The 25,416-nt window shown below is 39.6% G+C and overlaps 1 protein-coding gene across 2 annotated transcripts in view; it reads right to left on the bottom strand.

Annotated features, from left to right (window-relative positions):
* Positions 1-25,416, bottom strand: part of ERICH3 (glutamate rich 3) — a 121,099-nt gene that overhangs the window by 27,006 nt on the left and 68,677 nt on the right. For both annotated transcript variants that reach the window (XM_037024391.2, XM_037024390.2), the window contains 2 exons: positions 13,503-13,804; positions 8,307-8,543 (listed from right to left, as the gene is read on the bottom strand). In XM_037024391.2, coding sequence (XP_036880286.2) covers positions 8,307-8,543; positions 13,503-13,804 — 539 coding nt within the window. The remainder of the gene's footprint in view (positions 1-8,306; positions 8,544-13,502; positions 13,805-25,416) is intronic.

Raw genomic sequence — 25,416 nt, forward strand, 5'->3', positions numbered from 1 at the left:
GATCTAGGCAGCACACGGATGTGAGGCTGCAGACATGCCAAAAATCTTTTAAAAATCCTCCAAGAAAGTAACATACACACTGAATTGCTGTAAGGAAGAGATGCTCAAAGTCACAGCATACACTGCTGTGTGCCAGAGAAATACAAAATTACTTTTGATTTTTTTTAACCAATAGATCTGCGTTTGTAATTGTTTTTTTGCAAAATTTATTCTCAAAGAAAGTACGCTAGCTACACTTACACGCTGTCTACCTTTCTTGTTTTCCCTTCTCTTTGTGCTTGTTACTCTTTTTTCTGTTTTTTATTTCTGCTTGGCAGCTACACAGATGGCCGTAGCAGCTAATACAGTGAAGAAATAATAATTTAAGGGAAGAAATCCCTGTCTTTACGTTCATCCTCTTCCCGAGATCCCTGCAGCCCCCACAGCTCCCCCTGACAGGGCTCAGCATTTCAAGTAGTCAGAGACACACCAGAGTTTCCACAAAGATTTAAGAGATACTACACAGCAGTGGAAAACAAACTAAAAAGCCTTTAGAAACAGAACCTTTAAGTAAAGTACAATTTCATTTGTTCTTATCTCCCAATTCCCCTGACAGGCACCGAGGACCACTGTTTCTCAAAGGAAATCTCACATCTTAGCCACTCATTCTTTATCTCCATTTTATAACATCTGGATATGGTGTCTCTGTTTAGGGAACATAGCAGATCAAGGACAGTTGTTCTCTGTCATATTTGTACCAGTTCAAAAACTTTATGGACTGATTTCCCCCTCTCTTTGTCTCACATTTGTTCTTTTTAGAAAAGAAGAAGAACTGTTTGCTAATGATTTGATCAATGCCTTTCATTAATCACAAAATTAGCTCGGACACAACGTTAAACTTGTTCTGCATTTCCAAAAATATTCATATCTACCTTTTTAATGAGAACATGATGACTCCCACTTTTGGCTTTGAGAGTTGTTCACATAATACAAAATAATAAGTGCTCCTTTCTGTAGTAGCTTCTATTAATTGAATTATTTTATTTCAAAAAGCTGAAACACACTCTGGTTCCATTTTGAGTCAGTCCTTTCCAGAAAAAAGATTAGGAGAATGAATGACCTCAATGAGGCGAGAGTACCTGACCTCCCATATAAACTCATTTCCGTTTTCAAATTTCTCTCTAACCTCATTGGATAATTTAATTTCATTCTCATTTCTTACTCTCATTTTCATACAGACACTGGGGCAAGACTCTGCCTACAAAAAAGTTCAAAATGCTTTAGGGCCATGAAATTGAATTTTCAACACAAATTTTATTTATTCTTTTAGAAACAAAGCAAGTTTTCATATCAAAATTCATATAAAGAAACTTTTTATGTAAAGGAAATTTGAGGGCACACATGTAAATTTTTGTCCCTGGGAGGCAGGTTGGTCAACAATTCTGCCTCCTACCCAACTCCATTTTCCTCTCCAGTGCTCACTCCCTCGTACTGATGCTGGACGAATCTGCTCAGAGTCTCTAGGATAAAGAAATGACCTGCACACTTGGCCTGAGTCCTTGGACAAAGCCAGTAAATTTGGTGCTGTAATTCCATGTCCTAAGCAGGATCTCTGACCTCTCTCCACATTCAGTCCCCAAATCCTTCACTGTCTTCTCTTTCCATGTCTTTGGTAACTATTCATTGATAAGTCTTTCTTCTTTTGCATCATCCCTGTTACATACAACATGAGATCAAGGTATGTTGGATATTTTTCTGTAAGATAAACCTAAGTTTCCAATAATGACTCAGCTGCTTACTAGCTTTGACTTTGGTAACGCTATTTCTCTAAACCTCTCTTTTCCTGTCTGGAAAATGGGGATAATTCTACCTAATTGCTTTCCTTAAGTCACTACAGAAATTTCATGACAAAAAATTAACCTAATCAAATCAAATAATCATTACCCTCTATGAAATCATGCATGTTAAGTATAATTAATGCCCCATGATTTTTATCTTTTCATTATATTAAGAATAGTAATTACAGTTACTATTAATATTAAGGGAAAAAAGATAAAACCTGATTATGATAATGTACCTACTGAGTACCAAACAGTGATATAAGCACTTCACAAATACCATTTAATCCTGTGGAATTTATCTTCTTTTTCTAGATCTAGAAAGGAAGGCCCAGAGAAGTTAAATAATACCCAATGTCCAGTAGATGTAAAGCAGCAAGTTTTATAAAACACTTCACTTGCAAATGACCCACTATAGCAAAACTAAGACCCCTCAACCTGACGAAAGTCCTGCAGACAGAAAGCACCTACTGTCATGCGCCCACTAGTGCTTCTCTCTGCTAACCTGCCACTATTACCACCCCAGGATGACAAATAGAAACAGTTCTCTCCAAAATTTCAGAACTAATGGAATTCAGTCTGTCCTCCCTTTGATATCTCTAGTGGTCATTCTCCATTTTAGCCATCATATGTGTATATATACACACATACAGGTAATCTCCACTGTTTATCCTGCCTGCCTGGCCAACCTGATATACCCCTGACTAAGCGTGTCAACCACTCATGTGTCTCCAGTCAACACCAGTCCAACAGATTCAGGATGAACTCTGCTCTCCCTCCTAACTGAGGTTCTGAGTTTTCCTCCATCTACTTACTGCCGTACATGGATCTTTTTCCCTAAATGCATATTGAGCACCTCCTTTGTGTCAGGCAATGTGTTAAGTATTGAGGACACAATGGAAAAAGAGGCAGGGTGTGTCCCTGCTTTCCATGGGGACTGCACCCTCCAGAGGGACATGGCCTTCTTCTGCATGAACACAGTAGACCTACTGCACATGTCCATTAAGGTTTTGTTCATTCCCCTAAGTGAGCATGGGTAGAAGCTGCTGTTACACTTATGGCAGTCAATGGCCATATGGTCTGTATTGAACCAATTATAAATCCTGACCTTAGTTTTTAATTATTTCCTCTCCCCTCTCATGGAGCATGGTTTTACTACAGTTTAAATTCACCATTTCCTCCATTAGCATCCTGATTTTAACTACTTTGCCTTTTGTTTTAGTAGCTTGAAGTCCCTATAGATACCCCAATTTTAGTGCACAAAATCAAATACATAAATTCAGTTAGAAATTCAGGTCACCCCACTAGCACACCACATATCCCAACCCAGTGGACCCAATACTTTCCTGAACTCTAATGTGAGCAGTGCCTTTCTCATTCCGGAGTCTAAGCTTTCACAGCAAAATCTGCATAAATGCTGCTCCTATTTTCTTCAGATTAGCCAGAAAACATGTATTTATTTATCCTACTATTGTATCGATAATTCTATTTTGATTATGCTCATGGGTTCATGAAAATCGGTTTTTTATATTAGTTACTGTGGTTCAGTCAATATGTTCATGTACAATATACCTAGACAACTGCTTTATACTCAACAATATTCTATATACTCAACAGTATTCTATACTGTAGAACAAATGTATGCTTAATGAAAGTAGAAGTAGAAATCATTAATTAAATTCCAGATATAAACAGTAAGCAGTTATTTGTCTCAAGGGAGAGATATGTTCTCGTTCTGACAATTTATTATTCAATTCATCAATGAGACATACATGTGTTTGTCTCTGTTAAGGGTAAAAATCTATAGGTAAATGCAGGTATAGCAGGAGGAAAAGAAAAAAAAGCATGAAAATTCCTCCATATTTACCTTTAATTGTACTTTTTAAACATTAAAATGAAAACTTAAAATACTGAGAATATAATCAAATCGTGTCACATTGTGCTAAGTCTTTCGACATTATCCATCAATTCAGTAAATCAGTCACGCATTCCACGAGATTCCACTGGGTGCCCAGCAGTGCCTTTGCTATGTACAAGACACATTCAAAACTGCACAGAAATGCCTCATGGAAAAGTATTTTATGTGGACTAAAAGATGAGGCTGCATTAGAGAGAACACAGTTAATGATTCTGTAACATCTTACTACATGGATACATAGTGACCACACTAGAGGGGTGAGAATTTAATAATATGGGTAGCTGTTGAACCACTGTGCTGTATATTTGAAACCAACATAAGATTGTATATCAATGATACTTTAGTAAAAAAAAGATGATGTTGCATTAAGTGTTCACCCCTTCTTTAAAAATGACTCCCTTCTTTAAAAATCAAAAAGTGAACATGGATTGAAAATTTCTTACTATTAAAAAAATTAAAGTTTTACTAATTATGCAAAACAATGTCACACATATAGACTCCGAGCTGAAGGTTAACTACAATCTTCCTTTCATCCTCTTTGGTCTAAGAAGCAGTCAAGTTACACTGACATCCAAAGAGTATAGTGTCTCTGCTGCATAATTTCAACAAAGGGGGAGCAACTTCCCTGATACGTTTCTCTTCAAGCCCATAGAAATGGGCCAAGAAATGAAGAATGAGTCAAGTAAACAGCCAAGTCAACAGAATATTTTTGTGAATGAGATTTTAGAAGTCCATAAAACCTACTTCTTCAATGAACAGGAAAACAGCACAAGTGAAATACTATTTTTTGTATTAGAAAAAAAAATTGCTTTAATTCTTATGTTCTAGTCTTTGTATCCTGGAAACAGATCCTCTCTTTCTCAACCCTTTCTCATAAGGAGCTACTTATTCACCTCTTGCTCATAGGCACTATCACCCAAACTGCTCATAAAAAGTATAAAGGTATTTTTCAGTGACATGACACTTTCCCTTATAACATTCATCTATGACAATATATTTTCAACTTGTGAATTAGCGCCTGGGGTTGCCAACACACATGCAGAGAAAAGGAAGCTGTCTTTCTTTTTAAATGATGAGAGCCTCACACATCCTTCCTAAACTAGGCACCTCTCTAAGTCAGCTTTCAGTCTCTAGCACTCTATCATTCATGGGCTGCTCAGCACAGTATATTCATCAAGGCGAGCAACGCAATTGTTAGCTGGCAGGTTAAATGGGGCCGACTTGTCACAAGAGTGACAGTCTGGGCAATTGTTTGCCCTCTGGGAACAGGTGCAGGCAGGTTCAAATGAAACACATCCAAATAGTAACAGCAAGATCCTTAATCATGTCAATAAAAAAGATGTACTGGTGTCTGGGATTCAGTGGTCACAATATGCCTCTTAACTTTTGGAGATGAAATGCTGTCTGGCTTTTCAATAGAGGGTTCTAGGGAATCTATAGTGTCATTATCATTTTTAATATATGCTACTTGTTTGCTAGATGTATTCTTTAATTCTGATACTCCACATGCTAAAAAGAATATTTTTGAGTAACACAAGGTCAGGTTATCAAAATCAAGGGATGAGAAATAAAAGAGGCTGGGGGTAGAAAAAGAAACAGTAATAAACAATGAGATTTTATTTCATAATAATGGTAGTTTTCATGAAAATACCAAGAATGCAAAAGAGCTCTTAAAAAAGACAGGTTAATAACACCATTATTGAAACAACAAAATAAAATCACTAGCAAACTTAATATTGGCTCTTAAATTTCCCAACATTTGTAGACTATATTTTATATGTTCTGACAGCATTCATTACCTATTTGAAATATTATATATTCTATATCTAGTAATGCAGCTAACTCCATACTTTTTTCAATAAAATGCCAGTAATAATCATATCATATAAATGTAACAAGATATGGCTAACAAAATCACCTTAGTATTTTTGGTGTTAAAACAATGAAGAATTGCTTACTATTTGCAAAGTATCTTTCAGGAAATCACTTCTGTGAGGAACAACAAAGACAACACAGAGTCCTGACTTTCAGAGTGCAATTAGTTTGTGTGCAATTAACTTGTGTAACTAATCTGAGGGGCAAAGTTTAACATACATGAAGCAATAAGTGAAAAATGGGCTAGTGAATGACATCATTTCACAAATTAAAGAGCTTAAAGAAGGCTGCCAAAGTAGGAGAGTGTCATGGAAGAGGAGGGGGATGAGCTAGAACTGAGCCAAAGGCCTGGGAGTGCATAAGGAGTGGGAGAAGAAAGGTAAAATTGGGTAAAATTATAAAATTTCCATATTTACAAGCAAAACAAAACAGGCTACAGAATAGAATAAATTGAAGAACTCAAGATAAATGTCTCTAAAAATGTATATCTTTAAGGAAGCAAAATCCTTTTACTGTGGGGATGTGCTTTAATTTTAAGTACATGAATATTTTTTGATTTGGAGAAACATTATATCTTTTCTCCAAAATCCAAGCTCTGCAGTCGGGTGATATTTATGTCTTCGCTCCACCACTTTCTGGCTACATGAGTTATTTAATCTCACCATTTCTAAGTTTATTAATTTATAAAGTGGAAATAAAAAGAAATTGTACATGTTTTTAAAGTTGTTTGAGGTAAATCAAATAATTCATGTAAAATATTTAGCACAGAGTTTAGCATAAAACAGTTAATAAACAATATCAATAGGATGCCTTTCCAAACTCAGGATTCTGATTATTTATATGCAAATAGTATTGAATGTTAAAGCTTACCTGCTGTGGTCAGTTATTCAACAATTACAGGTCTTAATGATTAAAGTTTTTCCTGCAAGGAAGATCCAAGTACTACCTATATCCTTCTCTGTTTAAATACAAAAAAATTTCCTGCCTCAGAAAAAATGCATTTGATCCCTAAACAGCAAGGTGGTTATTTACAAAAATAGTTCCCAGATAACCATATATTGAATGTACTGAATCTTAATGAAATCAACACTTGATAATTCCCCACCATTGCTGAAGAAATAAAAATTCAGTCCTTTGTGTTTTGAACAAGTCATATTTATATGAAAACACATTTTCAATTCTTTTCCAGGTTTAAGTCACTTATATATTTCTTTAAAATTTGATTCAGGAGACATCACTTTTCCACAGAACCTTTTAACTTTCTCTACATTGTATAAGAATATAAACTTAAACCCAATATTCACACTCAAATTGAGAAGAGAGCATATATATTAGGCATGACTAGAAACATAAAATGTAAGTATTAACAGAAATTATAGAAAAGGTCTAGTTTAAGACTTCATAAAAAATATTCCAATACCTAACCATAAATTTTGAGTAGCTCTTTCAAATATAAAAACTACAGCAAATCTTGTTTTCAAGTTTTCTGATAGTAAACATTTTAAATTTTCACATGGTGCTTCAGTCTTTATTCTGACTTTCTGACTGTCAGGAAACTCTGAATTAAAATTTTGGTTCAAGCATAGTCATGATACTATCTATGGTTCCTAGAAACTTGTCCTCTCTTTCACTGTGAATAATTTCTCTTTATTTTATTGTTTTATATATGTGAGCATGAAATTTTGGAATAGATTTGCTTGAGTTTTTCTTGAAGAGAGTACACCTATAAACTAAGTATTTTCTCTTGTGACTAATTGAGTACTTAATTTGTTCTTATTTTATATTATCCTAATTTATTCCCTGGTTTCAAAATACTGAGATTCTTTACAAAGATTTTTTTTTTGCAGGTGAAAGAATGGGGGAAATGGACAGCAATTCAAAAAGTCATCATAATGTAATTTTATTATCTAGTCTAAAGCAAATTACAAAGAACACATATGCTTAAATATTACTGGTAAATGCACAGAGTGTACCAGGGAAGATCTTTGATTAGGAACCACATAGACATGGCAAAACCCTTTTATGGAATAAAGCAGAAAATCTGTCCCTTCTTTGACTGTACATTATTTTGGTGAATTAAGGTTTTAAAGTCTTAAAAATGTAAGATATCCTTCAGATGCTGAAGGTTTCCTTCCTTGACTGAAAGGCTCTGTATTTTCTCTGTAAATATTCAGAGTCGTTTTAAACTTAAAGATTGTGAGAGGGTCACCTTTGACGAAAGAAATAATATGCCAGCACCCTGTGTCGAAGGTTAAGAAAAAACAAAATGAGCCTAAGGCAGGAATCTTCAACTTTTCCCTTAATTGAATAGAAGCTACTTTTCATTTTTCCAAAGCCAAAAAATGGTGTGTGTGTGTGTGTGTGTGTGTGTGTGTGTGCGCGTGTGTAAGAGGGGATAGTTTGGACAGAAAGAAAAAAAAAGTGATAACTTCCTAAGTAAATGAAAGACAAGTCATTATAAGCTTTACCTGATGCCCTGCTAAAAAATCTCCTCAAACTAAGGAAAAAGAAAATATTAAGGAGAGATTCCATAACTTGGATTTCTATGCAGGATTGATGGGGCAGCATCCTCTAATTAGGAAGCCAGGCTCTACACCCTCCCTTTAAGAAGGATCATCTCATTAAATATAGAAGAAGAGAAGCAGCAAGCACACTCGCAAACCCGCCTATATAACCTGATAAACTAAACAGCTTGCCTTGTTCATCCTCATCTGATTCACTATCAGAACGTCCGTCATCTTCATCTTTCACATTGTAATCAGCATCTGATGCCTTCTGCCACAAGATTTCACTCTTCTTTTCAGGGTCTAAGTTATCTTTTTCGCCATCTGAGGGTGACTTTGACATTCCATTCACGTGATCACCAGCCTGTCCTTGTTCATGAGCTTTCTCATCTTGTTTCTCCTCATCTACTTCAAAATCTTCTTCGTATTCTGAAAAAAGAAAATCTTCACTATGAGAATGAAAATAGAAACCCTGATACTTAACCCATTTCCCTTTAATGAGCTCTTTGGCTCCACTGTCCTCTCTTCTCTGGGCCTTTCTTCGCTTCCTTTTTCACACAATTAGTGAACATGGAAAACTAACAGCAAATGATCAAAGATTGCAATCAGTTACATACACAAGAGCACAAAAGAAATGAAACTCCAAATGACAAGCCTGAAACCTAATAAAGGTTCATTTATAAGTGGACATCATCATCCACAATAACCCAAATGGACAAGAACTTGATAGAAAACAATACATTAGAAATAAATTAAAAATGAAGCGAACAGGGTTATAATAATGAAAGTTAATTTGGAAACCCAGGGAGGTCACATTTCATAGGAAGAATGTTCAAAATATTTGGATATCAAGTTAATGAATACTGAAGTGGAAAAATTCAATTAATTAAGTCCAAAGGCCCTAAGAATTAACACTGAATAGCACATTCTTCGAAAACCAAACAGACATCAAGAAAAGGCATTATGAAAGATTTTATACCTAGGCCAGAATTGAAATCATATGCATTATTCATCCCTATAACCAATGAAATAATTACATTCCAAGAATAAAATTCTTATAACATAGAATATTCCTGTCACAGCTACTAATATGCTTCAATTCCTACAGAGGTACAACCAATCTATAGCAGAAAAAGGAAATTGTCACATCAGATAAACTCCAGCTGTCCCTTGTAGTTACAATTTTTCACCTTTCATATTTAATTGTTCCCCTTTCTCTCCCACTAAAAACTAAAAATCTTAAAGTGACAACATGCCAAGGACAGAGAGCAAAAGGATTTCATGCAGAACCAATTAAGCAAATAAGTAATTAGCTTTAAAAAAAGATTACAGGGAAAATAAAGGTTTCCCTATTTTGTGTGTTTTAGTTGTTAGACTTTCTGGCTTCTTTTCCAAATGTGGGGGCCTCCTGAGTAAGTACTTGAGAATTATCTACCCTACTACAGAAGAAACCTGTTTTAGAAATGCATGTGCTGTGCATATGAAGAAAGCTTTGTTAATGCAGAGAATGTAAGAGGGAAATTTAAGAGGAAAAGTGAAATCAGAAACTGTAATGAAGAAAGGCAAAGAGAATTCATCACAAGAATGTTTTCATTAAAGAGATTTAGTTTGGGGACAGAGAAATGCAGATTATTGTCTGTAAAATAAAACTATGAAATAAACAAGAAGATGAGGAATTTGACTTATATTTCATGAAACAAACAGGAAATACTACTGAAAAGAAATAAATATTTTGATCCAAATATTTCAGGCCAAGTAATAGGATAGCTCCTCACTTGGTCCAGTTAGCTGTCAATCAATGAGTCTTTATTGAGAAACTTCCATGTGGAAGAGGATAAAACTGCAAGATAAAAGTTATTACAGTAACAACACAACCCCTGCCCTTGAGGAAACTCCAGTTTTTGTTGAGAAAATAAGACACAGGACTACAAGAGATACTGTATTCATTGTGGTTTTTATACATAGTCCTCAATAATGTTAGTTTCAACATTACTTGATTGCTATAGATTTTTATATAGGACTCATGATTAATTTTGTGAAATAGTGTCATATGAGTGGAATGGAACCAAAGGAGGGTAGAATGTCACTTGGAGATCATGGATGAGTTGTAAAAGGAGATTAGGTTAGCTACAGAACATACACTCACACACATACACACACACAAACACATACAGAAATGGATACATGTATCACTTTACACATATTTGCTACTTGTCACAGGATAAGCGGGGGTGGGGGTCAAAGAGAACATGAATGAATTGCTGAAATTCCATCAACAGTATTACACAATAGTGAAATACGAGGATTTCTGAGTCAAGGTGTCATGTACCCAAGTCCCAGTTATACACTTAGTAGCTCTGTGACAATTTGCTTAAGATACTTAAACTTCCATTTATTCATCTTAAACATGGGTAGTACCTGCCTCACAAAGTTGTGGTGAATACTAAAAGCAATAATCCCTGGAACATACTTAGTACAGGGCTATTAGGGATTAGTAGTAAAACTGATTATGATTGCGGGTGAAGGGAGCTGGTCATAGAACAGGACACATTGCAAGCAATATGTGCTCTAATGACAGCTATACATGCTAATGGAGGCACCTGATTAAAACTGGAGAAGTACAAGTGTCCAAAATAAGGACACCATTACAGTCACATTATTGAAGCAGAGCATAAAATTGAAGAACATGTAGTGAACCACAAAAACAGTCCCTACATCCTATTTTGCAGGAGCTTCTGTGTTTTCTCTTAAAATATGAAATTCATGGCTGCCCTGGCTTTGTTCTACTTACCACTATTATCATGTCTAAATATTAGCCTTCTATGGCCCATTAGCCCTCTATTATAGCTCAAAGCACACCTCCTTTGTGTCCTCTACTCATGTTTTCAACATAAATGAACTGGTGGCATGCTTCCTGGATCCCTTTTCGTAATTTCTTCCATTTCCACCATCTCATCTTCTTTCTTCCTGAGAATTTAATTAGCTTGTCCTTTACCAGCCCCACTAATGAGGAAGCAAGTCAATGCGAGGTCAGCATCAGTCCAGCTGCAGGTCTCCCTCGCTGGCCTCCGCTCACGCTTCTGGCTGCCCTTACTGTCAGCGGCTGCTCTGCAGAGAGCTGGAGCCTTCTTGCTGCTGTTTCTTTTTTTTTTCTTTAATGGAAATGGGCATTTAAAATCCATTCACTAGCCAATGCAGAAGAAAGATCTTGGGGTAAGTTATATTATAGGCATAAAATATGCTATTCATAGCCCTGACCAGGTGGATTAAGAAGAAAAACATAAATGAAGGAAAGGAAAAGCCTATATATCACACTTTAATAAGCTTTAATAAACCTACTTGCCTTGAAAGTTAAAACATGAAAACACATCCTATTTGTTAATCTCTCTGCTGTTCCTATTGCTATAGATATTTTTAAATTCTCAGGGATAATAATAAGGGCTAGAAGGGATCACAGAGAGAGATAAACTGGGTCAAAGTGCTATGAGTGAAATCTTTTTTTTTGTCACATTATTTCAGTCATAAACAAACATAAAGCCCAGTGCTGTGAGAGCTCTGTAATTATTCTGTTGGATTTCTGAAGCCCTTGGACAGCAACAAGATGAAATGAGAAAGACGGTACATAGGATCTGCCCCTTTCCTGATGCCAGTCCTTCCATAGGTCATCCTAGCCCACAGCTATTGCTCCTCTAACCCCTGCTTTGCCCCTGGGTGTATGAGCAACACTCAGGCAGTGCTCTGTTTATGATTTTTCGGATCACACACAACCAGGTAACATCTGAGCTTATACAGACTAGGAAGCTGAACAGTGTTTGCAAGTCTGGGCTTTGGATTTAGACGAACCAGGTATTAAAGGGTAGCAGAGTATGCCACCCCAGAATATGCCACTTTGGCATTAAGTTTATTTTGAGCTGAAGGTAATTGAGAAATAGTAGGTATAAGAAAAGCTTTCTGCCCTTTCCCTATTTGCCTAAAAATTGGACGTAAGTTTGTGAAGGTGCCTCCCCGCCCCTCTCTACCAGGAAGGACAGAAGTTAATCATTAGAGGCAACTTTAAAAATCCTTATCAACCCAGAGAAGGCACCAGAGGAATCAGAACAAACCCCACTAAAACTAGCCCTTTTCGACCATTAGTTTCCCCACATATTTCCCTTCCCACATTTGCTGCCCCTAGAAGCTACCAGACCTTTCCCCTTGTCTTGCACATCTCTAAAAATATATCATTCTTATGTTGTGATGCCACATAAACCCAACTTCTAACAACCACTTTGAGTTACTAGCTCTGATTGCTCCCATGTGTATGCATAAAGCACATGTTAAAAAATTTGCTTATTTTTCCATTTTTAATCTCTTGTCAGTCTAATTTACAAGAACTCAGCCTTCTTAGGTGAATAAATGGAAAGCAGTTCTTCCTCTCCTACAGTATGAATCCTAGTTCTGCTACTTGCTCTCTGAACTTCAGTTTTCCACCCTGTAAAGTGGAGGGGTTAGTTATCTACCACATCATGGGAGAGGATAAAATTAAATAGCAAAATATAAAATGGAAGGGATAATAATATCTACCACATCAAATAGGGAGGGTAAAATGAAATAGTAAAATGTAAATGGAAGGGGGTAATAATATCTACCACATCGATGGAGAGGATAAAATGAAATCATGTATAGAAAGTACTTGGCCTTGTGTGCTCAGTGCCTGGCACTTATATTATTGTAATTATTACTGCTGTGTATGCGAATGTGTGTGTGTGTGTGTGTGTGTGTGTGTGTGCGTGTGTGTGTGTGTGTGTGGTGAGAGAGGGAGAGACAGAAAGGAGCAGGGCGAGAGATAAAGAAGAGGAGGAAGTGGGGGAGGAAGAGGTAGAGGGAGAAGGAAAGAAAAGAAGGAAAGATTAAGAAAACAAGAAAGGCAGACAGATGGGGCACCAGGACCCCAAGCCTTTGCAACTGTTTTTAGTTGTGGATATTCTATCATTATATAAACATATAGTGTGTGCCTACCTTATGTCAAAGCATTCATTTCAGCAAAGCAAGTATATTCATATACTAAAAAAAATAAATTGGCAAAATTCTATTTGGTCAAATGGTCTCCCTGCAGAAGTGCTCCCTGCCTCAGGCTCACAGACAGAAACTCCCCTTTCCCCCTTCTCCAAAAGAGCACTTTCAGCTCCCCCTGGAGTTAGGCCTGCACTGCCCTCCTCTGAGGAAGCAGAACAGGACTCCACACAAAACAGTGGAGGGAGGTGGTCAGGGATTCCTCACATATGACAGGCGTGCCTAAAGACCACAACTGAGGGACAACATTTAATGGCTATTTCTGCACGTTCTGAAAATCACATCTGAAAGACAAGCAAACAGCAGTAGCCACAGAGAACCCCGTGTTACCATTACCATATTTAAGCATATTTTGGTGGTCATCTTCCCAGACATCTAGTCGGGGTTGTCCTGTACGTTCCATCTCCTCCACAGCTGTTCTCACTTCCTCCACCCCTGTGTTTTCTTCTTGAGCTGAAAACATGACTGAAGCAGAGGCTTTGCTCCCCTCCAGGTCATTCTGTTTCAGTATTATGTGCTTTCTGGTCTTCCTCAGCTTCCCCTCACCCTTCTTCAGTTCCTCTCTTTTCTCAATACTCTTTTCTTTCTTCAGTTTTGGTGAAGCTAGTTTTTTGTCAAGGCCCATTGCAATAATGCACCTATGAAAAATATTAACACAGGTGTTAATTAACCTTTGTACATAGCATAGTGGGACCTCAGAGCTTTTTCAAATCACTTATCTCTTATTCCAGTAAGAAATGTTATTTGAAATATTTTTATTACAGTATGTATAGTTAATTAAAAATACACTATTTCCTCTTTACGAACACTAAAATCTTGGAAACAAGCACAACAAATTCTTAATAACTTTACCCACCATAATAAATAACAAAAGAAAACAACTAAAAACTATAGTCTTAAACTAAAATCTGCACCTTAGGGTATGTGTTTGGCCCTACACAAATATCATTCAATTCTTAAATGAGAATTATGTGATAACAAAACATTCAGGTTTATAAACACAGGGAATAAAAATAATCAGAAGAAGAAAGATGCTATTCAGTCTTTGATAATTTATTATTCTAACAACACAACAATGAAAGAGTTGTGTGCAAGGTTGATTCTTAATAAGTATGAATATTTTTAAAAAACATATACAAATAAGACAAGGATGCCCACTCTCCCCACTTCTATTCAACATAGTACTGGAGGTCCTAGCCACGGCAATCAGACAACACAAAGAAATAAAAGGCATCCTGTTTAAGTCAAAAAAAAAGAAAAGAAATAAAAGACATCCAGATTGGTAAGGAAGAAGTGTTTGCCTGTTTGCAGATGACATGATCTTGTACATAAAAAATCCTAAAGAATCCACCCCAAAACTACTAGAACTAGTAACTGAATTTAGCAAAGTTTCAGGATACAAAATCAACACAGAGAAATCTGTTGCATTCCTATACATGAATGATGAACTAGCAGAAAGAGAAATCAGGAAAACAATTCCATTCACAATTGCATCAAAAAGAATAAAATACCTAGGAATAAACCTAACCAAGGAGGTGAAAGACCTATACCCTTAAAAATGTAAGACACTCATGAGAGAAATTAAAGAATACACCAATAAATGGAAACACATCCCATGCTCATGGATAGGAAGAATTAATACTGTCAAAATGGCCATCTTGCCTAAAGCAATCTACAGATTCAGTGTAATCCCTATCAAAATACCAACAGCATTCTCAATGAACTAGAACAAATAGTTCTAAAATTCATATGGAACCACAGAAGACCCTGAATAGCCAAAGCAATCCTGAGGAGGAAAAATAAAGCTGGGGGATTAAACTCCCCAATTTTAAGCTCTATTATAAAGCCACAGGAATCAAGACAATTTGGTACTGGCACAAGAACAGACCCATAGATCAATGGAACAGAATAGAGAGCCCAGACATAAGCCCAAGCATATATGGTCAATTCATATATGATAAAGAAGCCATAGACATACAATGGGGAAATGACAGCCTCTTCAACAACTGGTGTTGGCAAAACTAGACAGCTACATACAAGAGAATGAAACTGGATTATTGTATAACTTCACACACAAAAGTAAACTCAAAATGGATCAAAGACCTGAATGTAAGTCGTGAAACCATAAAACTCAAAAATCTCTTGAACATAAACATAAGCAACTTTTTCCTGAATGCATCTCCTCAGGCAAGCGATAACTAGGTGCACAGACAAATGTTCCATCGCTGGGCTTGCCGCCAGGGAAAGAAGTCACACTCTACTAGAAACCAACACAGTTGAAAGAAGTGTTCACCAGGCCTAGTGACAGTCCACGACCTCAAAGTGGTGCCTGGCCACTGTCAGTCCCCATATTTTTCCTCTTCCCCTAGAACTGCACTTGTCTCCTACCTACATGTTACATAATTATTGGGAAACTGAGTCAGCTGGAGGGTAAGAGGAGAGGGATCAGAATGCAGACAAGGCTTGTCAGTCCAGGATTTAGAAATGATAGGTAAAATTGGAAAATTGCCTCAATGTAAATCAAATCCAATGCTAATTTCACTGAATTTCAGCCATCCCAATCTAGAGAGAGAATAGGTATTAATTCCCCCAACAATCAAATATGAGAACTTGGTTGTATCATTTATCTTTTCAGTATCTCCCCATAAACTAAGACTAAAAGGATTTGCACTCAAAGTAACGATCAAGCTGTAAAAAATGAGATAATAAGAATACACTTACCTCACCCATATTAGCATGATAAATATTTCTTAACTGTAATGACGATGTACTTAGCACATTGCTTTCCTTGGAATAAAGGTGTCATGAATCCTCACAGACTATGATTACTAGCAATGCCTTCTGTTCAAGCTGCTCTTCCCTTATCAATGGCAACACCAAATCCATTGATTTGGAGCTTCAGATGTACCATTACTTTTAGTTTATATTGTGACTGTAGAGGCTTTGATGTCTCCCTGCCACATGCCCAGACTTTTTATTGCCCATCTGCTTAAGGGAATTGGATGAACAAAGTGAGTAACATCTGTGCTCTTCTCACTGCTGACTACCTATTTGACTTCTGAGTATAATTTGAGGCACTGAATCTGATTACTGAAGCTCAAAGCAGTCTGCATTCCTCTTCCCTCGCCCTGCTAGAACAACTAAAAATAACTACCATGTTTCTTCAAACAGCTTCCACGAGTAAGGGGTGGAAACCTTTGTGGAACTTCCACACTTGGAGGTGACCACAGCTGAGCTTTCCTTGTTTTCTGAGGACCTTAAAAGCAGGTAATTCCTAATCGTTAGAAACAGAATTCTCTTTTATTTTATCATGCTCTCCTTCTCATAATAGAAGTCCCAGGAGCCAGTATTTTTAAATGAGTTAAAATTCATTTCATTTTTAACGAATTGGAGGAATTTAATGTACATCCCTTAAAATAACTAAAAGTCCTATTATGGAGGTGACCAAAAAACAAGGGTTGTTATGCAATATTGTAAGTGATATCAGTCTCCTTAGGAGTAGTTCTCAACTTCCACTGGAGTTCTGCAGTGTTACTGCTTCTGGGATAATTTGAGTCACCTCAAGGAGTATAGCACCAAACCAGCAAGACTCTAGCACTTTCCAACTACCTCTGCCCCATTTAAAACATTCTGCCTCGACTTTAACCTGGCCTGCAGCAGGGAGACATCAAATGACACCACACTGTTCTACTTTGGATGCTCACATATTGCCTTGAAGAAATGATTATTAAGCTAACAAAAAATCAAAAATCAGTGTCCTCTAAGACATCCAACTAAAATGTTGAAGATAATAGGCCTTGATCTTTAACATCATGACCCATGGAATTCTCCATTGTTTTCTTTTATCATGGCTTCCTTCTTATTATAAATAAGTAAATAATAAATATGTTTCAGGAACTAGCATTAAGTAAATTAAAATTAATTTCATTTTTAACAAATTGAAGGAATTAATGTACAAGTGCTCCAGATCATACCAGTTCAAAGGTAAAGTAGACAAAGAGCCAGCAAAAGGCCTAAGAAGGAAAGAAAGGATGAGAAAAAGAACCCAGGGAGAGTGATGAATAAAAATAATGTACAGAGTCTAATTAGTGTTGAATAGGAGAGTAGATGTCTTCAATCAGATTTTGGAACGGATACTAGAATGTCAGTACTTATAGAAGTTGTTTAGGACCAAACATTTACAACTTGGATTTATACAGCAATTCACAAATGCAATTCGTTTGCACATGGATGACTGTATATATTAGCTTTCCTGGGAATTAAGTAGAAATTTGTTAAATGACTTGCCCACAAACATGGAGAGAGCATATTTGAATTGGTATACGAAAGCAATTTCAGGTTGGTCCCAAGTATATCTGGATACTCCTACTATATTACTCTAGGCTATTCACTCTACTATGTGCTGGATGACCCTTTCACACCTCTTCTCTTTCCTAAAATTTCTAATCCCTCCCCCCTTAAACCTTAACCTCAGCTGATAAATTCTTGTTTGACTGAAAAAATAGAAACAATCAGCAGAGAACTTCCAGCTGGTCCCAATATATCCACTCTAGCTTATCTCTCTCTCCACGCTATATGCCATCTCTACTCTTGCTACTATAGAAGAATGTTTTTCCTCCTCTAAAGCTAATGCCTCCAACTTGAGCCCTAGATCCCAACTCCTCTAGTCAAGCACTGTGCTCCAGCAATTTCTTCTCAATGCTATACTTGATGTTTTTCTTTACTAAGGTATTGATCCTATCTACCAACATATAACCATATTGTAGTATCTCCTGTCTTAAAAAATGAAAAGCCCCCTTTGACCCTTGCATTTACCCTGCCTGGCTGTCATCCAGTTCACATTCTTTAGAGGAAAACTCTTTAAAAAGAGTAATCGATATTCTCTGGACTGCACATAGCTCTTCTCCAGTTACTCCTTTAACCCACTCCAACAAGCATGAACTCCTCCAACTCCGCTATAACAACTTGTGCTAAGAAACAGTAACCAGCACATTGTCAAGTGATGCTCAACCCTCAGTCTTCATTTTACTTCACCTATCCACACATTCCACCCACTTAATCATTCCCAGGACATCACTTTCTCTGGCTTCTCTTTCTAATCCTTTGCTTTCCTTCATAAGCTTTTTGTGGCTTCTCTTTATCTCCTTCACCTTTGAGCTCGAGTGACCCAGAGCTCAATACTCAGACATCTCTCTCTGGATTCTTACCCAACCTCATCCCATCTTATTACTTTAAGTGCCATCTACATACAAATCATCCTCAAATTTACATCTCCAGAATGGGCCTCTCACAGATCCCAGATTCTCATATCCAACAGCCTATTCAACATCTCTACTTGCATATCTCATATATGTCTCAAACTTACTGTGTCCCAAACCAAAATCTGTCCTTCCATTCTCAAACCTGCTTCTTCCACATTCTTCATCTTAGTACATGTTGACTGGACATCTTTCCAGTTGTTCAGGCCAAAAACCTTTGAATCATCTCTGACTCTGCTCTTTATCTCATACATTAACAAATCCTGTAAACTCTACTTTCAAACTATATCTACAATATAGTCACCATTAATTTTTTCTACCATTGTCTCTCCTCTGTACTGAAAGAGTTTCTGCCCTTCCCCCAAGCCCCCAGGTTTATTTTTCCCAAAGGAGCTACTGTCAGATCATGATAGGTCATTGCACTGTGCAAACCTACCTTAGAGGCTTTGCATCCCTCTCAGAATAAAAGTCAAAGTCCTTAAAATGACTTTAGGACTCTACATGGATTGGTCATACTATCTCTCTGATCTCATCTTCGATTATTGTCCCATCTCTTACTTTTTTGGCCCCCCTAGAGTAGGCACACCAAGCATGCTTCTATCTTATGACCTTTGTATATGCTTTTCCTCCATCTGATAAACCATTTAGAGAAGGAAATCTTTTTTCTGGTTTCTGCTCAAAAGACATCAGAGAGGCCCTTTCTGATCATCTGTGGGGAAGTTGGGGTTCCTATGGCCATAATCCTCACTGAACTTAACCCAAGTGATGATGTAACTGGCCTGTTGCTAGGCTACCGCTTCCACACCTTTAGACAATAAGCTATTATTGTGCTATATAGAGATCTCGGCCCAGTACTCTGAGTGGAGGCAGAGACACTGGTGCTCGACCTACCCTCAGGAGAACAAGCCAGATAATAAACCCTTTCACCCCAAAAAACGTTTTGCCATCGATTTCTTTGGTCACATTGAATCCATAGTGAAATTGCCCAGGGCTGAAACCCAACAGCAGGACAATTGGCACAGTCGGCAGGGTTCATTGTTGACCAAGGAAAAAGACAGGCAGCCCTTATGGGAGGGGTGCTTCAGTGGGCTGCCCCTGTGAATGGGGAGACAGTGGATCGTCCTGCAATGGGTATGTGGTCTGAGGTGGCTTGCCTCCTGGAGGACTGGGCTGCACCCCAGGACTGGAGGCAAGTGGAGGCAGTAGGGGTAGCCCTTGGTATAGTAAGCAGATCCTTTGAGAAGCAGAGTGCCCATGAGGCAGTGGGGACTGTGGGTTGGCTGCTCCTCACAGTCTTAAAAAGGTCTACAGAAGAGACCTAAGAAATGGCAGCACAAAAGCATGAGCTGCAAACTTCTGTGGATTCCCTGAGGAGGGAAATGGCATTGATGTGAGAGGAGGTGGCACAAGAATGTGAGCTGCAAACTTCTGTGGATTCCCTGAAGAAAGAGATGGTATTGATATGGGAGGATGCAGCACGAGAGCGCCAGCAGCAAGGTGCCATTGGAATGAGATGGCAGCACTGCCAGATGTTCTGGAGGAGGAAGAGGCCATCAAAGAAAAAGACGAACTCCTGAGGGAAGCACAGGTGGAGGTGGCACGAGAATGTCAGCTGTGAAGCATTGAGGTGAAAGTAAGGGAGCTGCTGAAGACTGAGGTAGCATTGCTGTGAGGCACAGTAGAAAAGGTAAAGGTTGTAGCAGAGGAGGCACTTGGGGGAGGGGAGAGAAAGGTGCTATCAGCCCCAGAAATAGAGGACGTGGGGATGAAGGGGTGAAGCCAGAGGCACTGGCCCCTCCTGTATTGAAAGCATGCCCAGTGGTTGTAAAGAAAATAAAGACCCAGCAGCTGAAAGTTCCCCAAGGAGAGGAGCAGCCCCCTCCCCAGGTCATGGAGCACTCTGTGCTCTGCCCCTATACTCAGGCTGAGCTGGTGGATTTGGGCTCCTGGTTTAGGCAGAAGCCCTCGAGTTCAACACTAGCTTGGCTCCTATGTCTGTGGGACTTAGGGGTGGATGGAATTGTTCTGTCGGGATCAGAGATGGGGAAGCTGTCTTCCCTGACAGTGCAGCCTGCCTTGAGGCAGCGATTACAAAATGCACATCAGACCCCAGGAAGGGAGTGACTCCTCGATTGGCTTATGGCTGTACTTCATGCTGTGTGGCCCAATCCGGGTGATCTGCCATCCTCTCCTGTTAGATGGAAGACATATGCTGAATTCCAACAGGTGCTACGAGAGCTAGGCATAAGAAACGCCATCCATAGTCCAGAGAATTATGGCCCAGATGAAGAGATTTTCACTACTGGGATGAGAAATATTGTACTTCAAACGGGTCTCTAGTAGGCATTTTTTCCCCTCACTTAGGGCATCCCATAAGCAAGGTGACACATACAGTAGCAGACTTAGGAGAGGCTGAAGCAACAAGAATCTGGAAAGAAATAAGACCTGTTACTCACAGGAAGAATTTACAGGGTCCCATGAAGGTTATGAGGGCCCAGATGTGGGTTGATTTAATACAGGCAGGAGCAGATGGGAAGAAACTAAATGAGAAGTCAAATAGGATCTTACTAGAGCTGTGGCAACAGCTGAAACCAGAGCAGCAGTTCCAGCCATTAAGACCAAAGAGGCAGAGGTCAAAGACAGAGCCACGAGTCCAGCCTGTGTGTTTGCAAGACTTCCTGCTGGAGAACAAGCCAACCTCACAAGAGCCCACACAGGAAGGTGATTGGGGAACACTGTTTGACTGAAGGGAAGGTCAAGGTATCTGCCCTGAGGGACCAGGGGGGCACTGGAGGCCACATGTTGAAATAGCTATCCATTGGTCCCCAGTGAACATGCAACGTGTCCTGGCTCTGGTGGACACAGGGGCTGAATGTTCACTGATTCATGGTAACCCTGAGCAGTTCCCCAGGACCCCCACTATCATAGATGGATATGGGCAGAAGGCTATCAGAGTGAAAAAAGCCAAAATCCCTTTGGGAATAGGGCGTCTACCCCCAAAAGGGTATACTGTGTATATATCTCCTATTCCTGAGTATATTTTGGGGATTGAAATCCTGCAGGGTCTATGGTTGCAGAGTACTGCAGGTGAGTTCAGACTGAGAGTACATGTGGTGAAGGCAGTTCTAAGGGGACATGCTAGGCACCCGCCCATAGCTTCGCCTGTGCCTCGGCAGGTGACTAATACCAAACAATACAAACTGCCTGGAGGGCATAAAGAGATTGGAGAAACTCTCCAGGAGCTGGAAAAGGTGGGTATTATAAAGCCCACCCATAGTCCTTTCAATTCCCCACTGTGGCCAGTAAAAAAGCCAGATGGCTACTGGCATATGACTGTGGATTACAGAGAACTGAATAAAGTCATACCCCCTATGCGTGGACTTTCCCCTCTATTGCAGGCTTGATGGATACCCTCAGCCATGAACTAGGAACATACCATTATGTGGTAGATCTTGCTAATGCCTTTTTTTCTACTGACATTGAGCAGGAAAGTCAGGAACAGTTTGCCTTCACATGGGAAGGACGGCAATGGACTTTCACCATCCTTCCACAGGGATACCTCCACAGCCCTACCATCTGTCATGGACTTGTAGCCCAGGACTTGACTACATGGGAGAAACCACCAACAGTGCAGCTGTACCATTATATTGATGATGTCATGCTCACGTCTGATTCTCTTTCAGATCTAGAAGGTGCAGCACCTAGACTGCTGTAACATTTACAGGAGAAAGGATGGGCTGTGAACAGCACCAAGGTTCAGAGACCTGGTTTGTCTGTCAAATTCTTGGGGTTGTCTGGTCGTTATACCAGAAGCAGTTATAGATAAAGTCCAGGACTTTCCTACCCCCACAACTGTAGCATTGCTACAGGAGTTTCTGGGTCTTCTAGGCTGCTGGAGAGTGTTTATCCCTCACTTGGTGCAAGTTCTGAAGCCCTTTTACCGGTTGGTATGAAAGGGTGTCAGGTGGGACTGGGATGAGACATGTGCATCTGCCTTTACTATAGCAAAACAGGCAATCAAGGCCATGCAGGCCTTGATTGTGATGGACGTTCATGTCACTGAGGATGGTTATGGCTGGGGTCTCTGGCAGCAGCTTGAACAAACTTACCAACCTGTTGGATTCTGGTCACAACTCTGGAAAGGGGCAGAGGTACAATACACTTTGATAGAAAAACAACTGTCTTTTGTGTGTCATGCCTTGCCAGCTATAGAACCCATCACTGGAATGGCCCCAATAAAGGTAATAACCACCTACCCCATCTTGAGGTGGGTACAAGACTGGACCCAAAAGCCAAAGAGTGGTGTGGCACAAACACCCTCACTAGCCAAGTAGGGTGCTTACCTACATCAGTGTAGTGCCCTCTCTAGTAGCCCCTTGAGTGAAGAACTTCAATGCTTGTTGGGACCAGTGACATATACTTGTGAAAAGCAGGAAGAACTTGCTTTTGAACCATTAGTAGCAGAGAGTCCCTATTGAGAGGGAAGATCCCCTATAGCCAAAGATGCATGGTACACAGATGGCTCCAGCTGTGGGCAACTCCAAAAATGGAGGGCCATATCTTTCCATCCTAAGACTGAGACAATATGGATGGAAGATGGTGAGGGGAAGAGCAGCCAATGGGCAGAGTTGTGGGCTGTGTGGCTTGTGATCAGCCAGGAGCCCTCCCTATAGTTACCTGCACTGACAGCTGGGCTGTCTATCGGGGCTTGAGCCTGTGGCTACCAATCTGGTACCATGCCAAGTGGCTGGTCACTGACCCTCTTGTGGGCACAAATTGTGGCAAGACTTATAGGCCTGTGGTCAGACTAAAATAATTACAGTATACCATGTGACCAGTCATTTGCCACTGGCATCCCCAGGAAATGATGAAGCAGATAAAGTGGCCCAGATACATTGGTTAGAAGGAAAGCCTGCCTCTGATGTAGCCCAATGGCTACATCAGCGTTCATTGCATGCACGGCAAAAGACAATGTGGGCTGTAGCCCATCAGTGGGGCTTGCCTTTGACCTTCAAAGAAGTTAGTAGAGCCCGGCAGGAGTGTGTCATGTGCTCCAAAAGGGACTTACACCAAGTTCCACAGCAACATGGAGCAATAGCTAAGGGACCTATATCCCTCATCAGGTGGCAGATACACTATATTGGGCCTCTACCTGTGTCAGAAGGATATCAGTATGTGATGACTTGTGTGGACACAGCTACTGGACTTCTGGTTGCTTTTCCTACCTGTTGTGCAGACCAGCAGATGACCAAAAGAGGCTTGGAGCATCTCTTTGTTGCCTATGGCTGGCCACAGGTAATTGAGAGTGATCAGGGCACCCATTTTACTGGACATGCACTGCAAGAATGGGTGCAAAAGCCAGGAATCAAATGGAAGTTTCATGTGCCATACAATCCTACTGCAGCAGGCATGATAGAGAGACACAGTGGCTTGTTAAAATCCAGACTAAAGTCAGATACCAATAGTCTGTGGGGATGGTCAGTCCACTTATGGACCGTGCTATGGCATTTGAACAAGAGACCCCAAAAGGGAGCCCTAAGCCCTTTAGACATGTTAACACATATGGCTGCCTCCCCTGTACAACTGCAAGTATAAAACAAGGAAGAATCACTGAAGTTGAGGTTTGGCCACCAGAATAACATCTTGCTGCCAGCACCAACTGCACTGAACCCCGTAGACTCCATTGAGTGGACATGGCCTTGGACCTTTCAACACATGGACCAATGATGGCTGGCTCTCCTGACACCTTGGGGACAAGGCCTGGAAGCTGGCCTCCTGTGTATTCCTGGAATAAGAGCAGAGTAGCCCCCAAAAGTCAAAGTAGTATATCCTGAATAGCCAGAAGGTAAGAGCATCTTACCAGGGAGTTTTGTTTTATCATTATGGCCAGTGCATGCACGTCCAGTAGCACTATATATAGACCCTTCAGTAACCCCCACAGGGAAAGGAGTAAAAATATGGCATACTAGACCTGGATGGGACCCCCTTCCTGTTACAGTCCTATCACAGGACCACTCTCTTGCATGCATCTTACCTGATGGACAAGATTTGCCTATGTTGGTGACATTAAAATGTGTTTTATCACCCCTAAAGTCTTTGTAGATTGGGAACTTCCTCTGGCTTGAGGATTATTATAATTTTTGTTATTAGGAACTTCCTCTCGTTTTAGGATTATTATAGTTTTTTGTTACCTGTATCAAAATCTTGCTGTATCTTAATTTTTATTACCTCTAAGTTGTTGTTATCCTCTGTTGCTATTGTGGAATCTGGTTACAGTGCTCCAGCTTTCTTGCACAGGGACCATTGCGGAAGATTGGAAGTGTGTAGATTGTAAGGTGAGAATCCTGGAGGGGTGGAGTGTGGAGAAATTGGAGTTCCTATGGCCACGATCCTCACTGAATTCAAACCACCTGATGATGTAACCGGCCTGTTGCTAAGCTACTGCTTCCACACCCTTAGGCAATAAGCTATTATTGCGCTATATAGAGAGCCGGCCCAGTGCTCTGGGCAGAGGCAGAGACGCTAGTGCTCGACTTATCACTGGGAGAACAAGTAGGGTAATAAACCCTTTCACCCCAAAGAACATTTTGCTGTCAATTTCTTTGGTCACATTGAATCCACAGCGAACTTGCCTGGGGCTGAAACCCATTGGCAAGACATCATGTTACATAAAATCACACTGTTTTATGACCCTGTCCCCCTATATTCCCCATATCTCCCTTGTCCTTTTCTGTATGTGTCATCTTACTGCTATCTGACATAAAGTAATTGGTTTATTGGCCTGTTATTTGCCCTTCCCCCATTAGAGAGGGCTCCGTGTGGGTAGATACTTTCATTGATCCATTCCTGTATTCCACCTGAGTACACAATCAATTCCCCATGAGTACTTTCAGAAGAAATTAAAGCCTGTAAACAAGTCTCCTCATTTCAAACACAATGTTCAGTATGAAAGCTGATAACAATGGTCTAAACTGATCTTTTATCATGCTTTT

Source organism: Manis javanica, chromosome 4 (assembly GCF_040802235.1).
Source record: "Manis javanica isolate MJ-LG chromosome 4, MJ_LKY, whole genome shotgun sequence".
Lineage (NCBI taxonomy): Eukaryota > Metazoa > Chordata > Mammalia > Pholidota > Manidae > Manis > Manis javanica.